The sequence below is a fragment of the Phalangium opilio genome, unplaced genomic scaffold, assembly GCF_054372755.1.
Source record: "Phalangium opilio isolate 3A_F unplaced genomic scaffold, DU_Popi_V2 ptg000048l_1, whole genome shotgun sequence".
Lineage (NCBI taxonomy): Eukaryota > Metazoa > Arthropoda > Arachnida > Opiliones > Phalangiidae > Phalangium > Phalangium opilio.
Window position 1 is genome coordinate 3,318,824 of NW_028324170.1, and position 18,005 is coordinate 3,336,828.

The following is an 18,005-nucleotide window of genomic DNA, read 5'->3' on the forward strand; positions in this document are numbered from 1 at the left end:
GACCCATCTACGTGTTAGCTTAAGTAATATACGAACAAGAAGTATGACATACCTTCTTGGTGTTCATACCTATCGGCTTCGTAGCAAACCCTCATGGGGTTGATTGCTACTATATATTAAGGGGGGACTTCTTTGAGGGATTTTGAGTCGAAAATGTAACTTCTATCTCCATTTTGCCGTCCGGGCCAGCTTTTTCAAGTTATGATTGGAGTATTTTACGGATAACCCCTTAAATTTAATGATTTCTAATTTAATTAAGGGGTCATCTCTAAAACACTCCAATCATAACTCGAAAACAGTGTCAATTAGGGCAAAATGGAGATAGAACATTTTCGACTCAAATCCCTCAAAGAACCCATCCATAATATCTTCCAGACTTTGCCAGTTTTGATTGGCTACAAAATTATTTAGTTTTTTTACTCTTTAAATAACTTTTATTAAACGTGTCATACTTATAGCTACGTTACTTATGGTGATAGCCTTCTAGTGTGTCCAAGGATTCTCCTTAACAATGATTACTTATTGGGTGGAATGTAGGAAGAAAAGCCTCCATTATTTGCTCTGTGTTACGTGCGACTAGCGTAGTTGTACCACCCTATCAGAGAATTATTGGTTCGGAAAAAAGGTGTATTTTTTATGGTAGTCTGTTATACGATTCTTTTAGGAATGATTTTGTCTTTACAAAGGCTTAGAAAATTCAGCAATTTCTTAACTTAATCCTATTGTTTTTTACGGAGTTAACAAATTTTTTGGGTATTATTTTTTTTTTTGCGTCTCGAAAATGGATTTCTTATAAATATAGGGATTATTTTCTTGGTATTGTCATGAAACCCCATTCTTTATTTCTTTATTTTGATTTTTAAAACTCTGTTCTTTTTGGGTGTTTTGTTCGGCTCAGAATGTCATTATCAAAGGCTTAACTAAGCCTATTTTCATTCTCTTAATTTACGCATTATACTTTAAGGTAATTATACGTAAAATATTTTACACGCTTAATTAAGCCTTGGTCATTTTATAAAGGCGCTTAAAGAGAGTTTCTTGAAGTTTCGTATAGGCTATAATAGACGAATAATGTATTAAGGGGCGCCGATTAAGACGAGTATAGCTATACTAAACTTTAAACATCGACCGCTAACAACCCTCTTTTAATAAGCACTTGAAACTTTTACGTTCCTGGTTTAGTACACTCTTAAAGGAAAGGAAGAATGGAAGAACAAAAAAGGCGGGAAGAAAAAAGGCACCCGTGCGCCCATTCTCATGCAAATTCGATGGGATCATAAACGAGACAGACTTCTTTATAACATCGTTAGCTAAGCCTAAAATGTAATAAATCCTCTATGAACACGCGCGCCGAGTCACGTGCTCTTTCTTTCTTTCTTAAGATGTTTTTTTTTTTATGAATTATAAAGGACCTCGAAATATCTGTGGGAAAACTGTGGAAATATCGGATAAGTGTTTGTAAGGGAAACCTTTAAAATATCCATGAAAAAACCCTGAAAAGATCAGTTAATTATCCGTGAAAAAACTCTGAGAATATTAGGGAAATGTCTGTGAAAAACACTCTGAAAATATCAGGGAAATGTCCGTGAAAAAACTCTGACAATATCAGGGAAATACCCGTGAATAAACCCTTAAAATATCAGGGAAATATTTGTTGGAAAACCCCGGAAAATATCGGATAAATATCCGTGAAAAAACCCTGAAAATATCAGCAAAATATCTGTTGGAAAACCCAGGAAAATATCGGAGAAAATATCTTTGAGAAAACAGTAGAAACGTCATGAACTCTGGGATATAGAGATAAAATAATCAAGATCTAACAATATATTGTATTGATACGTAGTTTTGTGCAGACCTTTTAATTAAATTTAACTTCAATCAATTCCAGGTTGGGGGTATAAAGAAAAGTACAAATAAAAGTTAGGCCCGGGAGCGAAGTACTCACGCTATCTCTTTTGATCAGAGAAGTCGTCTGGTCTTTATTGTTGAAGACTATCTTCGGGGTACAACTTAAGCCTTGGCTCGCTTCTGTATATAGCACCACACGCGCGCCCAAAACTCAATTGGATCTACTCTCTCCCAAAATAATAAGATAGATTGTCAAGGTACGTTTTTACCTCTCAAGTTATTGCGGACTCTTTGCGAAACAAACGTGAACTTGAAAAAAATTCCTATGGGACTCTTGAATGACGTCACGTAGTATTGTGTCCGTTCGAGGGAATTACGTGATTGCCAACCATCAGAAGTCTATTCGAGATCTAGGTTTTTTATCTGATCTATTTTCCCTTCCACATCTTTCCTCTCGGCTATTCAAGGGTCTTTCTTATCAATGGGATGAAATAGTCCTGTATAATGTAGGCCGAGGCTTAGTGGTTTCGAGATAGAATAAGATGGAAGAGGAGAAATCAACCCATCTCTTGATTGTCTCTTCTCTCATCTTGGGCTTCTTTTTTATCCTAGCGCGTGCAACGGGTTTTGTATTCAAGGGATCGCCTGATCTTTTTTTTCCGGGATGAAAGGTATCTTTTCGTCTGGAAATTTTTCTTTCATCAGTATATCGTATCATAGACATACTGTCACGTGAACAGACTTTACGAGTTCCATCGACTAAAAGTAACTGATATCTTTGCATGGTCGCAAAAGACTTTATTTGCGTTTTTGAAAACTTTTTCATTTTTAGAAAAAATGATATTATTTTCGAGTGGAATCTATTTATAGTAGTTTAAATGCGATTGGTATGAAACTTGATGTGATTACTCTGTGGAATGTCTAGTTTATCGTGGTGTCTCCAGTTTTTGTCTAAGTAATTTAGTTGACAAGTTATAAGTCATTAAAGTGTGACTTAAAGATGTTAATTTTAAATTTTGGGTTCAAGTCAAGCTAGTATTGTATTAATTTTAATTAAACTTATATTCCCATGAATGTTGGAGAGATTACGCTACGTAATGCATAGTTTCTCGTAATATTATACCATTTAAGTATTGATTTACTTCAAGTTATAAAGTTCTACTTATAGATACAGCGATTAATTATTGAAATGGATGGGGTTTCCTGCTCGCTGGGAAAGGGAATTTCCTAATTTATTTCTAGCAATTAGTCCATTCAAACGTTGTAAGAGAGAGAGACGGCAGTTTAAGCTTAAAGATGGCGACCAGAAAAAAAAGTTCTTAATAAGCGGACCCTAGCTTAAGGAATCTCTCTTAGGCGTAGAAGTCAGATAGCCTAAAAAAAGTCTCATTAAAAGTGATGTGAATTTTTCTGTCCATTCCGTTCCAATCCCCCATAGATGACACCCACCCCCTTCCCTCTCGAACATTTGAATACCATGGAATAGCCAAGGCTTAATGGAAGAAATGAAAAAGGAGAGAGTGCAATGAAAATTCCTTTGACTTATAAGAAATGGCGCGAAATATATTTCCCGCCAACATCTATTTTCCTGGAATACATACATCGCTTTTTTAATAAGTGAAATTGTGTAGAAAAAAATATATATAATAATTATTCGGTATAAGGGATCGGTACTAAAGAATTATATGTTATTGGGTTTGAAATATTATTTATTTAAATTTAATGGTAGAAAAATATACAAAATTAAAATAATTAAAATTTTTTTTTGCAAGATATTATTTCTTTTGTGGATGTAAGCGAAGATGCCTTGCAGGGGCAAACGAGACCCTGTTAATCCTATTACCCCTGTAGAAATGTTGTACACGCAGCACACTAGTGTATTAGGAAAAGATGTCTTACAGGGGTTTCGAAATAATAGAAATTTAAGTGTTAAGATTTGATTTATTGTGGTTTAAGGTAAAAATGACTGAATATTTATATTTATTTCAACTATATATTATTTGTATATGAAATTAATTTACAATGAACTAATTATACCCTAAAGTATCTTTAAATTAATTAGCCCATACTATTTCGATTAGACGATAAAAAATGCCCTAATTAAACACAAAATAACCCCTTAAAGGGATAATGCAATGGTCAAATTATAATTTTTGTTTGTATAAAATGAGAACTTAGTTTTTCAACTTTTGAAAAATTATAGAAAATTAACAGAAAGGTTTTTAGGAAGTTTTATTAATAATTTTAATGTAATTTTATCAAAACAAATGGATTAAAAGTGGTTATCTGACCATTTCATTCTCTCTTTAGGAAAAAAAAACTCCAGTAACCAAATGAGGTATTTTTTTTTAATTTCCCAACCGTATAAACCATTAGCAAAACAAAAAAGAAAAGAAATAAAAAACACTGAGCTTTGTGAATCGACCGCTTTTAGAATCTCCATTAATTGGACTGGTGGTTTTATTAGCGGAGCTAAAACTGCTCGCTAATCCCTAGCTCTTTGGCTAACCCTTCCATGGAATGCTTTTTTTTCTTTTTTTTTGGAAGCAGACCTAAGGTTTTTCGCTCTGGGGTCCCCTCGATTCGCGGCTCTTTTTATCTGGGCCCCAGAAGTATTTTACTTTTACTCTAGCAAAGGAAAATTCTAGCTATGGCCCGCCTCAGGCGTTGTCGAATGCCAGAAGAAGAAAGTTTGATGATAAAAAAAAAATATGTCTCAAGTCAATGTTTGCTTGTGGGGCTCCAAACCCCGGGCCCCTCCCCGCTCCGCGTTTATCGTCTTTTATTCCAATATTTTTTATACCCCCTTCCTCCCATCCTTCTTTGACTTATTTAAATAATTAGATTATAGGTTGTTGCCAAGGCTAAAAATAGGCATAACTTGTCTTTAAGATCGTTAGGCTTAGCTCCAATCAAGAAGTGATATCTAGTTTATTAGGGAGAAATTATATAAATTCGCCACATTTCCAGCTTTATCTCCAGTCCAAACGTATAGTAGGTCCGGAGTTAATCCCCGCCTCTAAATTATAACCAGCAGCATCTCATTGGTTCTTGAAAACTCACGTCAGCGCGACGCGAATGGCGAAAATTACAGTCATATTTTCCGACTGAGGAGAGTTGGCGAAATAGCCCGGCCTCCTTTTACGTCCCCCCTTGTATTTTGAAAGGGGGACTGGGACTATGGCGCGCGCGAATACTTAGGCATCTTATATCTTCTCCCTAATAAACTAGATATCACTTCTTGGTCCAATACCGATGTTTTGATATTACAATTTTTAATTTAATTATTTATGCCTATAATTCGGGACTAATATTAATTAGGCTTAATGAGAAATAAGGTTTTTACTCGGTTTTTATGATTAATTCGATAAATTATGCCTAATTTTGATATTTTTTATTTGTATTTAGGGTTAGTGTAAAAGAAAGAGTGGTTTTTTTTTGTTGCTATATTTAGTTTCCATATCAAAAGAATAAGAAATAAGATGAATTTTATTCATCCATGGTAACCCTTAGACGGAGCCTGGGATAGCCCGGGGAAATGTTGGATACTCCGATCAGAGTTGGGTTCCTTCCACCCCGAAAAAGGAGTTCATTCGAATGGAAAAATATCTCTCAAAAATTGAGATAGGAAAAGAAAAAGTATATCTAAGGAATGAAGAAACTTTATTCTCTTTTTCCCCTTATACTTTTCGCGCTCTTTTTTTTTTCCCCGCGTATTTTTGGCGAGCGCGCGCTCATGAGGAGGCATCGATTTCTGGATGCTGCTGGGTCGAATCTCGCGCGCGCCGACGGCTTTAGACTAAAAGGTGAAGGCCGTTTTTCTACACCCCCGCCGCGAGCGCGAGCTCCCCCTTGGTTCCTCTTTCTGTTCTAGTTCCTTAATCCATAGATATTAAAAATATCTTAGCAATCGATTGGTATCGATATTAAACGATTACTAACTAACCAAAAAACTAAAGTTTCTCCTAAGATTCGTATTACCAGAAGTATATAATACTTCTCTTCGAGAGAAGTGTACCACAAAGCGGGGTAAGTGTAACGTCACTCTTCCCAACATCGGATCATTTAGAGCAAGGTTACTAAACCGAATCACATACACGATAAATAGTTCGCTCTTCATTACTCTATTAGCGTTTAAATATTTGGCAAGACGCGCTTGTGCATTTTTGTCCCACGTCAAGACGAGGTTTGTGGGATGATTGCTGGGGATTTAGTGCCACCAAACAGTTATAGAATTCACCTTACGGTACGATGCCCATTTGTAGTTTGATGAGCGGGAAAGCAAACTAAAAAGGGTGAGCTTGGGGAGAATGACGTTACATAACTAAAGCATTACGAGGATACAGAGTATCATCCTTCTTCTATTATCCCCTTCTGGTATTACTTAATTCAGGACACAAGAGAGCAAGGCGTGTTATCTTTCTCTAATACAAAATTATGAATACAAATATAAACTTTTTTTATATTTTAGCTAAGCCTAATTATCAGGTTTTTAGATTTTTGGTATCTATGCTACCTAGTCTTTTTTTTTCTCGTGACCATGTAAGCTTCCTTCTCCGTTTCCTACGGTTTCCTAGCTCGTGACAAGTAGAAAATGGAGCGCGCGCTCTTTCCCGCCATTTCTCTCCTCCTTTTCTCATTGGTTCCTTTTTGTCTAGCGGGTGAGCCCCCATTCCTGGTGTGCCCTCGATATTATAAATCATATTTCTGGCGCGGAAAAAACCTCTCCCTACCTCTTCCACTCGCTTTCCCGCCTTTCTTCTTCTTCTCCTTGTGCACCGTCCAACGGTGAATTAAAACTTGGAGGCTTTGACTGACTGACTGACCTTGGGGGACTAAAATCGGATTAGCGGACCCTATTGTTATTCGATTCAATTTGGAATTGGACAATTCTGTAGTGTTGAAGCTTTTGGGAATCAAAGTAGGACAGTTAAGACTTGGAATAATAGACCCATGGATCAACTTTGACACGTTGTAACTCTTTAAATTTGAAAGATACAGGAAAATGCTTTGAGGGTATGATAACCCTAAATGTTCTCTATTTAAAGATGCTTAGAACTTGGGAATAAGTTAATTAGAATTTGAGATAATTAAGGTTACGTTACGTTTTATAAAATATCAGTTTCGGATTCCGTAGTGATAATATTGACCAATTTTTGTATACGTTATAACTCTGTTTATATAAAAGATAACTTTAAATGTCTTGAGGATATGATAGATACAAATGTCCTTTATCTATCGATACTAAATTATTTGTATAATATCGCATAGAGGCCGCGATATTCAACTTTGAATGCGCGCGCATTCGTGTTAGAATTAAAAGATAAGAAGAAAAAAAAGTTGTCATTGCAACGAACTAAACTACTCGATCAAAATTTTTCGGCGGCGCGCGTGCTTTTGGAATGCGAACGATTGATCATCTCATAGCGCGAGACTTTCGCGGTTTATAGGAAAGGAATTTAACAGGGTCTCTCGTCACTGATATAATTAAGGGGGGGACTTAGCAACCCGATATTGAGAATTAAGGTCCAGTTACGTCGTTTCACGGTATAAGATGACCACCTAGATTAAAAGCTCGCGCTCTGTGTCTCCCTCCCAAAACGCCGGAAAGATCTATCCGAGGGATTATTCCCGCTTTTAAAATTAATTAATAATGGGGAATGGGGAGGGGAGCTCCACTTATAGGCGATTGTCTACAGTCTACAAGAACAAAGTCAAAATTTCCGCTTTTAATGAATAATAAAAGAAAAAGTATTTCTAATTTTTAATACCTAAATTTATTTTGGGAAAAATTGTTCGAAAGTAGACTAAGCTCTGTCTCCTTTTCTATCTTATAATTGAATCTGGATTCTTTTTTTTTTGTTGTTTGGCGGGAAAAAAGCTCCTTACGTTACGTTACGTACGTGTACATATATCCTCATTACGCGCCATTTTAATCCGTTTGGTTATGCAATAACCAACGGAGTTATCTATCAGAAGCTGGTGAATTTGAAAAATTTGTTAAGCCTTTAACATTTGAAAATGTCACGTGATTAGTGAAAGTAAGAAAGTATAAACAAATATATCGCGCGCTTAAACAAATAAAATTTCACGTGGTCTGTGAATTCGTTAAACCTTTGTTTTTCTCCGCGCGCTTTAACACGTGATAATGTCACGTGATTAGTGAAAGTAAGAACAAACTTTCTTATATACGCGTGTATAGATTGTATACCGTAATTTATTTCGGTATTTGGTAAATTACGAATGGTAGATAGCCGCGTTTATAAATACCTCTAATTTCTCACCAAGCCTTCTGTTTCTTAATCTGCCTTTCCTTTCCTGATTCCTTATTCCTTCCACCTACACTGAAGTCCCGTCTTTCCTTAGGCTTAAAGTCGCTATAGGTGAAACTGTGAAACACACTAGCAGCATCTCGTCTTCAGGAGCTAGCTGGCCAGAGAAATCTCTAACCGGAGAGAGAGAGAGAGGGAATTACGTAGTTCCCGATTTCTCCGCTAGATACGGCGCTGTTCCTCTTCTTCCAATTCTCCGTTCGTTCTTAGGCCCCCCCTTTACCCAATTTGGGTGCCGGTGGACACGCAGCCAGCTTTTCCCGTGTCTAGGACTCCGGTCCGGACTAAGGTACAGAAACGAGTGGGACCCATCAAAAGTGTCCCCGAAATTCCACTCTCTCCGTTATCGCGATATGTAACCAGTCATTTCGGTGGGTTTTTTGGATCTTTTAAGACTTTAAAAATCTCCGCGATCATTTCTCGACAAAAAACAACCTACCTTGTTGTATACGTACCTCTGGGATTTCAAATGTTAAGGATCGACTTCTCCTAAAGATTGGTGGGTATTCTTTATTGTTTATTTGAGTATAAGCGAAACTAGACATCAGGTTTGGTTTTAAAAGTGGTTTTTATCGAATTTCGGTTACTTGTGGCAGCGTAATTACGATATGGGTAGACACTTATGTTGTGGATGACATGCCTGTAATGTTAGTTTTAATTTACAGTTAATTTTCATAATAGTTTTTAATTAGCAATATTAATACTAATTATACAGCGTGGAAACCTTTTCCGGCGAAGAGTTATGTGTACGGTTTTACAGGCCCTATAGTGTAAAGGAGAAATTAAATCAGTAGTTAATAGCCTATTCACAACGGCGTCAATTCAATTCAATTCGGTTTCATTAGAATATAGCGACACAAAGGTTGAATGTAGCTTGTTAAACAATGGGTAAAGATTAACACGTGATTTGTAAGTTCAGATGGTGACCAATCAGCGACGACTTAGGTTCATTTGTTTTCTACAATCACGGATGTTTCTTTAATAGCGCTTGTTAAAATTATCTCATGCACCCTTAGAAGAAGTATTTGAACCTATTGAAAGTTTCCACCCTGTAGGTAACCATAGCCTTGAGCTCTAATTTATGATAATACGATAATTAATCGTGAATTTTTAAATATTTAATGATTAATCACGTGGCATAAAATATCCCCAATTCTTTCCTGGAAGTTTTATTATAATCAAGCTTAAGAATAATATTATAATAATAAAGAGTAATATAATTTAAAATTCAAAAATATATATTTCACGTTGTCAATCAAACGTCACGAGGATTTTTTGGCATAGAAATTTTTATTTATGTACAATTATTTAACTCGTTTGGAAAAAATCCAATTTGTTTTAAAACCGGTTTTTTTCTCTTCCAAACTCAATCCTTTGTTAATATTGTCAAATATTTCTCAATGCTTTTTAAAGTGAAGATAAACTCTAGTAATTGTATTAATAACGACAACGGTTGTGTCAATAAAAACTTAATTTATAATATGACTTCAGCTTAAATCAATTCTTAATTAGATTTAAAACATATTTCTAGTGACAAAGTATCTGGGAACTCCATAGTGAGAGAAAACGTTATGCTAAAGTTTGATCGTATTTTTATTGGGCTATCTTCCCTTTGATGGAAGAAATACAGAGCTATAGTATTTTGAATCAAATTCATATATACATATAAACATGTTATTTCTAAAGTAAACTTCGCCAGCAGGTGAATTCATATCACATCATTTTTCCCCCGTTTTTATACTCATTCCGGTTGAGACTGAATTATGTTAGTATATTTCTAGATATTCTTAAAGAACGACTTACTAAAAATTAAATGGATTACTCTACCAGCCTAGTAGGCTTTTAATAGCTACTGAAACTGTGCCAAATTTTGTTTTTAGAGCCAGTTGAAAACGTAATGTAAAAATCTCTAGCATTTGTCTCTAATGTTACCTAAAGTTAATGCGTGTTAAGGATTTGCTTAAGCCTCGGTTATTGTGAAAAGTGACATCGGTTTCCAATGTTCGGTAGTTAACCACTTCGCTTCCAAGTTTGTTTTTGTTTAAAATACATCGTGTAAGGTGCCAAAATAGTGCCGCCGGACTACTTCTTTTTGTTGTGGCGTGCGTGATGCGTGTGAGTTTGTTTTATTTTTAAAGGGAATTATTTACGATTTATTTTTAAAATTAGGATGTTGAGGGTGGTTTTGCTTTTTTTCCCCTCTCTTGTTAGTTTTTCTCTAGGTCGTTATGGTTTGTTAGTAAAGGGCAATTAGGGTCAGGAATATGTGTTTCATCGAAACGTGGGGAGGTTGAATACAGTTAGGCTTACTAAGGTTTTGAATTGTTTGAGGTTAGGGTTAATTTAGGCTTAGAAATATAGGCTAGAAAGGTTTGAAGTTAGGGTTAAATTAGGCTTATTAACATAGGTTTTAATAGTTTGAAGTTAGGCTTAATTTTGGCTTAGTAATATAGGTTTGAATGGTTTGGGTTAAGGTTAAATGAGGGTTAGTAATACAGGTTTGAATGGTTTGGGGTTAAGGTTAAATGAGGGTTAGTGATACAGGTTTGAATAGTTTGAAATTAGGGTTAATTTTGGCTTCACGATGTGGGGTCGAGAGGTTTTGAGGTTAGGGTTAAACTAGGCCTAGCAATAAGGATATACGTCTTTTGGATTGATTGAAAAGTCTTCGAAATAGACTTAATTAAGTGACACAACGGAAGAGATTATATTTCTGATTGAAAAGGCTTCGAAATAGTCTTAATTAAGTGACGCAACTTTCTAGTTTTAATGGCATCATAAATCAAGCTGACAAAAACCACACATTAACATCGCGTCTTATCTATTTGCAGATCTGAGTGAAAAGCCGCCAAGAGTCTTCGAAAGATGTAGATGTTGAAAGTGTTGTTAATCACGTTGTGTTGTCTGACTCTGACTGAACAGTGATCATTTGGTTTTTAAGAACTTCTTTAAAACCAATCCCCCCACAAACAAATTTTGGGCACGACAATGAGGTGACGTTTTTGTTGGGTTCCTTAAAACCCCCTCGAAGAATCCACCATTATGACGCTAACGGATTATTACGGGAATGGTACGGAGTTGATTTCCAATTCCGATCTACCGGAACAGGAGGATGATCCTTGGGGTGTCGTTCGACTCATTTTCAAATCGTGCATAATGTTCAGTATCATGGTTTGCGCTGTTTTCGGAAATCTATTGGTCATCGTTAGTGTTTTCCGGCATCACCGTTTACGGATTACCACCAACTTTTTCGTCGTATCTTTAGCCATGGCTGATACTCTAGTGGCGCTCTTCGCTATGACTTTCAACACGTCGAATTCCATCGCGGGAAAGTGGTTGTTCGGTCAAAAAGTCTGCGATTTTTGGAATTCGTGCGACGTACTCTTCTCAACAGCCTCAATTATGCATTTAGGATGTATCAGTCTTGATAGGTGAGTTCAGAGAGACCGAGCCTTAAGTGAATTGTGTTGCGTTTTGTCGTTTTCCATCCGCTGCCATGGAGTAAATATTAAATGAAACCGTGCTACGATACAATGTATTTCAAATAAAATATTTATCTGTCCCTCCAATTAAGTTACTCCATGACAATGAAAAACGGCAAGAGTTTGCCCTAAGGTCTCCCAGTGTTACCAGTAACTTTCAAATTTAAATACTCTTGAACTGTTTTAAACTGAACTAAGTCACTGGCAACCGGAATTGAAGTTGAATCTGTTTATTTTTCTTTAAATGAAGACTCATTTATTTTTCTAAATCCTGTTTGTTTGTTTTCATTTAATGGTAGGTACTACGCCATAATGAAACCCTTGGAGTATCCCACCAAAATCACGGCGAAAAGAGTGGCAGCTTTGATAGCTTTCGTTTGGGTGTCTTCTGGACTTATATCTTTCATCCCTATCTTTCTGGGATGGTACACAACCCTAGAACACATTGAATGGCAACTTAACAACCCTGACAAATGCGAGTTCAGGGTTAATAAACCCTACGCCATAGTTTCCTCGAGGTAAGCATGTATTTTTCTTAAGATTACCGTTAACGGTATAATATTTGACTTTCTGACCCGTACGCAGCGTTTCCTTTTGGATTCCTTGTGTCATAATGCTCTTCACTTACTGGAAAATCTACCAGGAGGCTTCGCGTCAAGAGAAATGGCTTTTTAAGACGCAAGTAGTCCCGGGTTCCGCGGTGCAAAACCATTTAAAAAACGGTGCGGATGGTAGTGGTGCAGTTGGACATCGGGGCTCCAATAATGAAGACCCCGAAAGTGGACATTCAACCCCGACAAAGCGTAGCATCAGTAAGATGAAACGCGAACATAAAGCCGCCAAAACGTTAGGCATTATCATGGGAGCTTTCATACTATGTTGGTTACCATTCTTCTTATGGTACGTCTCGATCACTATGTGCGGGGAGGCGTGTTACTGCCCGGATGTGGTCGTTGAGATCCTCTTCTGGATCGGGTACTTTAACTCCTCGTTGAACCCAGTGATTTACGCGTATTTCAACAAAGAGTTTCGGGAGGCGTTCAAAGAGACCTTGAGGAATGTCTTCTGTCGATGTATCGGACATTGGCAGTGTCTACAAGAAGCCCCTCGCGAAAATAGCAACGCCATGAACCATAGCTCGAACGCGAGGACCACAGTTATAAATCATAGTCAAGAAATCGGGATGGTGAATAAGAAACAATTCAAAGATGATTTGTGAATTGAAAGTACGACTGTCTCGTCTGCTAGGGATATCATCAACAGCGTCCTGTCGTCGGTGTTGAGTTTTATACGTCGTCCAATCACCGTCGTACGTTTTGGCTCCCCGCGTATTCATCAACCAATCAGAAACAACCCGCTGTCATAGCCATACGCTATCAGATCATTGTTCAACCTGGAACCAACTAACCAACCAACCAACCAACCGACCGTAGTATTTTAAAATCAACTTTGTGGCGTACACAAATGAAAATGTTTTTTATATACTCAAAGATGCGAGGAACTCACTGCGAATTTGGAATTGCTGATAATGTAAGTGAAAATCTTTTACGTTGCCTTAGAATTGACCAATAGTTCGTGTTTATAAATTAGGCCTAGCTAAACGAACTGGGTAATCGCGATTGCAAAACGAAACCCGAGGGTACCGTTAAAGCTACTATAAGGCTTGGTTATTTACTAAGCCTTGGCTAGTAGATAAATCGATAGGCTTACATTACATCTGAGAGTTCCTGAAGTTGCCCGCAACTACAATAGAGAATTGATTTTGACCATGGTCCACTTTGACTTATAGGACAACAGTATGACTAGTCCCTGTAATCAAGGGCTAGTTGACCCCATTTCTATCTTTCGTTCTAATCCAGGGTAACGTTGACTGGTATTTAGTTCGGTCCAATAAGCCTAACCGCTATTCTCTCAACCGCCATTACAATTTTTAATAGAAGGTGACAGAATAAGGGAGGTCTCGTTTGCTATAAAATTCACCCCACTGTATCGATTAAGGGTTAGCGACTACAGGTACTTCATTCTAAATCATAATTGCCCCTCTTTGTCAAGGCGACAACTCGAGCCTTACACCTATTTCCAAGTGACTTTTACCTTGCCCGAATATTTAAGGGAACTGTGAAACCACCGTAGTTGTTTCGTAGTTAATGACCTATGTTTCAAAGTTGGGTTATATTCGGGCTCTCTGATTGGGTTATAGGTTCACGTATTAGACATCGTTTGATAGAGAACTATTTGGGCTATCAAAATCTCTAGGTGTTTCTTAGAGTTACGACGTTTCAAACTTGTTGTAATTTCACCTCTGAGATAATTACTTCATTTTGTATTCAAATGTTATTATCTCAGGTTCTAATTGAGTTAGAACCATGTAGTTAGTATCATTGAATAGAGAAAATTTTGGGCTATCACATACTCAAGGGATTTTCCAGGAAATATTGTTAAAGTTGAGTTATAACGTCCCAAAGTTGACTCATTTAGTTCCTGTTCAGGATGAAATATTTAGCTCAAAATTATCGACCGTTTGAGGTGTAAACCTCCCTTTAAAATCTATTTTAATATATGATATAGTGCCTAACTTATTTTTAAATTTTTCGGTAGCGTACGTCGCTGCTTGCTTCTATGTTGACAATTAAGGCCAAAATTTTGTAGTCGGGGGGAGTGGCTGAAACGACTTGTCGACTAGCTGTCTTACGGTCCGTCTATCCAGATTTAAATATTGTATGAAAAGGGGGTCCTGCCCGCCCCACTGTCCGCCCTCGCTAGCTAGCTCGCTCGCTCGCGCTTTTGAAAATAGTCGTCCATTCTATCCGCTTTCCGCCCTATCAAATTCGAAAAGCTTGCCCACCCTCCGGGCTTTTGAATTCCTGCATCTAGCTATCCCGCCAACCTTTCGCTTTTCGTGAATTTTTTATCAGTGGCAAAAGGATAGATATATAGCCCCACGTTCTCTAAACTTTTTGAGGGAATTGATTTTTTAACGCCCGTTTTACTGGGGTGTGATCCCCCTGAAAAAGAAATAGAAAGCGGGGTTCTTGTAACGGATATGTTCGCATCTCATTTCACGTAATGTAGTTCTATCTAGGGGATCAACAAATTAAGGTGAAATTATTATTTTTATTTTGACCAAACAAATTAAATTTGTTGTAATCGGTTTAGAGGAATAAATTATTTGCTTCACTCGCCCGCCTATCTTTAAACAGAACTTGTACTTTGAAATGAAATAATAATTTTTTTATCGTGACCTTGATATACCGGAAACAATATACAGATCTTAATTTACGTCCGCTCCAAAGCATGTGTTTATCTTAAAACTGCGAGTTCTGAAATAAAATTTAGAAAATTGACCTTGATATACTAGAACATATCGTGAAATATACATAGTTGTGTTTTTCCCTTTCCCTAATGTTGCTAGACCGCTGATGAGAGATGAGAGTCACGAGACTTTATATAGAGAATGGCTAACAGTTCAGTTTGAACCAGTTCTTAATTTACTAACTCGCCTCACAAAGGGCCTAAAGACATTGCGCTGAAATTAAGTCAGAAAATTAAAGAATGGGGAATTTTATCTAACCCTTTTAAGTGAAAACTATCATAAACGCCAAAGTTTTCCTATCAACTTAAGGGTTTATAAAATTCACGGGTACTTTTACTGTTATTAAATTAATACAGTGTAGCCTTACTTAAGAAGGTAATAGACAAAACTTGTTCATTCGGAAACGCCTTTGTTCTACGCCTATATCAATATACCCCGCATAATGGCGCGTAACTATATTGAGTGAGGGACAAATTTAGCTTTGAAATTGATGGATTCGTTCACCGGTTTTTATTACGTATCCGAAATCCATAAATAAAACTCAACCCTAAAGTTACAGCCATTAGAGAAGAAGAGGTAAACATGTCAGGGTCATTTTCAGTGACGTCATATTTGTATAGACCCTAAGAAGGGTCAGAGATACGCGTCCTTATATTCGTTTTGACGGTTATTAAAAAATACCAAGACTGCCTTTTTGACCAAAAAACGAATAAATAGAAATAAAAAACTGCCATCTCACTATGGAGTATGGCAAAGGCTTAGGGTGTATTTATTTATTTCTAGACCAGTAGAAGTCCTTCACTTATCTACGAATTAACTAGGGTTAGGGTTAAGAGTATACCCTAATTTAATTTCCGTTTTTCAGTTTAGGAACAAATAGATAATACTAGCGTGTTAAACAGAAATTCTATCTCCCTCTCTCTGGATCCCTGAAGGCTATTAAAAGTTTTGGCGGGAAAACTCCTACTAGAGTCTTTGGATCTTTCAATTAATTCTTAAGCCTTGGTGTAAGGAAACTAAGACTTAAGCGTTGGTTTTGCGTAATTTTTTTTTTTTATTTTTATCTCGGGCTCCTTTTCTCGCGCGGCTAAATCAGCGAAAACCTCGAGAAGATTGAGAATTGGAGTGCAAATTTAATTTACTCTCTTGACGAGACGATTCTAACTTTGCTTTTAATGGAAAGGTACCAAACCTCCTAAGCCTTGGCCTATAACTAGCGAGACGAGGATCTAACCCATAACATTTGTCATTGAAGTTAGGTGCGAATTAGGTTAGAGGTTAGGCTTAGTGTCAAGTGATTCCGACGGAGTCAACACTTTCTTATTTCAAATAAACCAGCGGCGTTAACGTATATTTGTTTTGAGATGATGTTTACCTAAGTCACTTTTAATTTCTTGATTAAAAGATAGAGTCAAGTGATGTCGATAAAAATTGTTATTATTACCCGATACTCGCTTTAAAATTATCTTTTAAAGTGTTAAGTGTATGAAGGCACCAATTATTTGAAAGTAGAACAGGTTTTCGGAATCTTGTCTGTATCAATAATAAAAGTGAAGCTAAACAGGGAATCGTTATGATGCCGAGATGATATTTTGAGATGTGAGAGGAGCTGCATGGTATCATATCTTTTTATTGACGAAAACTTGGTCCACTGAGTACCGACCACATTTTGAAGAACCTCGTGAAGACAGGGTGTGAAAGATTCCCTGTGTCGATTCTATTTTTTCCTGTACAGGGTGAAACATGTCAGACTAGTAATTAATTTGACGAAAAGATTTCAGTCGACTTCCAAATAATAGCAGACTGATAAAGCTAAGACTTTGATCTGTACAGCGACATTGTACTGAAAATAAGTATGACGCGTCTGGTCTGTTCCACCCTACACACTTATTGACTGTTCCTTGGTTCGTAGTTGTACCTTATGGCTTTTGGTCCATGGCTTCTCATAAATTCACGTAAGAGCTCTCGATTCCCGACGAGAGATTTGAGTATGTCTCCCCATCTTTGGGTTGGTTTGGCGCGGTTTGTTAATCCAGGAAACGGCACGTACCAGAAACCCCGAGAGGTCAAGTATTTGGTTGTACAGCGGTGTTACAAGACTGGGTCTAAAGGATTGTAGATTTCAAATCTCCATTCTAAATATATTTATAACACAAAAGAATGGAGTCGGAAATAAGACGCTCCTTAGACAGTACCCTGGGGTCGTGTTCCAGATAAAATTCTGGCTTTATTTGCATATTCGATAGATAATTAAAAGAGGTGTAAAACTGAGTTGTAGATTAAGATTGTGAACGGACTTGTTAGGAAACCATTCAATACGTGGTTATAGTTTTTGAGTAGCTTGGAAATTATTAATGAATGATTGGATAGAATTTGTTGTTCGCAAATTAAAATTAAGTGATATAATGATTTTTTGAAATAGCCCTTTTTGAAAAGACTCGTGGATATTTCTATAAAATAGTTGGTTCCAAAAAAGGGTGGGTTTTGTGTGAAATTAATTTTGAGTCTAAAATGTAACTTCTATGATATCTTGCTCAATGGACCACTCTAAACGAGTTATGAACATTTTAGTTTTTTACGGATGACCCCTTAAATTTAAGTAAGAAACTGATAGACAAGGGACCATCCATAAAACACTCAGATCATAGCTTGTTGTCAACGGTGTCCCTTGATGAAAAATGTCATAGACGTTACATTTTCGACTCAAAATCTTCGGTAAAACAAAACCCACTGCATGCATTTCGGTCCTACCACCCTTTATGGAACACCCATATCTTGTTTTTATGTCCCCGGATGATTTAAATATCTCGTGCTTTGAAAAATACACTTTTTTCTTTCGTTAAGCCTTTGTTTAATGAAATTCAAGGTAGAGTAGCTTTTCCGTTATGTAAAATTTACTATAAAGTCCCCGACCAAGTCCTCCCTCGTAATATTGAAATACTGTGTACGGTTGCGTTGGAATTTGTGGAAATGACTTACTCGTACAATACGGAAGCGGCGGAGGAAATAGTCAATACAGTTTATTAAGTG

At 36.9% G+C, this 18,005-nt stretch overlaps 1 protein-coding gene across 2 annotated transcripts in view; it reads left to right on the forward strand.

Annotated features, from left to right (window-relative positions):
* The window catches only part of LOC149673737 (octopamine receptor beta-2R-like), a 143,335-nt gene that overhangs the window by 111,382 nt on the left and 13,948 nt on the right, over positions 1-18,005 (forward strand). Inside the window, exons 1-4 of one of the 2 annotated variants that reach the window (XR_016366909.1) lie at positions 7,573-8,679; positions 11,012-11,611; positions 11,962-12,180; positions 12,248-13,192. Coding sequence is in view for 1 of the 2 variants with exons in the window: in XM_089839438.1 (XP_089695564.1) it covers positions 11,223-11,611; positions 11,962-12,180; positions 12,248-12,881 (1,242 nt within the window). In the remaining variant the exon portion in view is untranslated. Of the gene's footprint in view, positions 1-7,572; positions 8,680-11,011; positions 11,612-11,961; positions 12,181-12,247; positions 13,295-18,005 lie in introns of those variants that run through there. The other variant, XM_089839438.1, reaches the window with a different exon arrangement.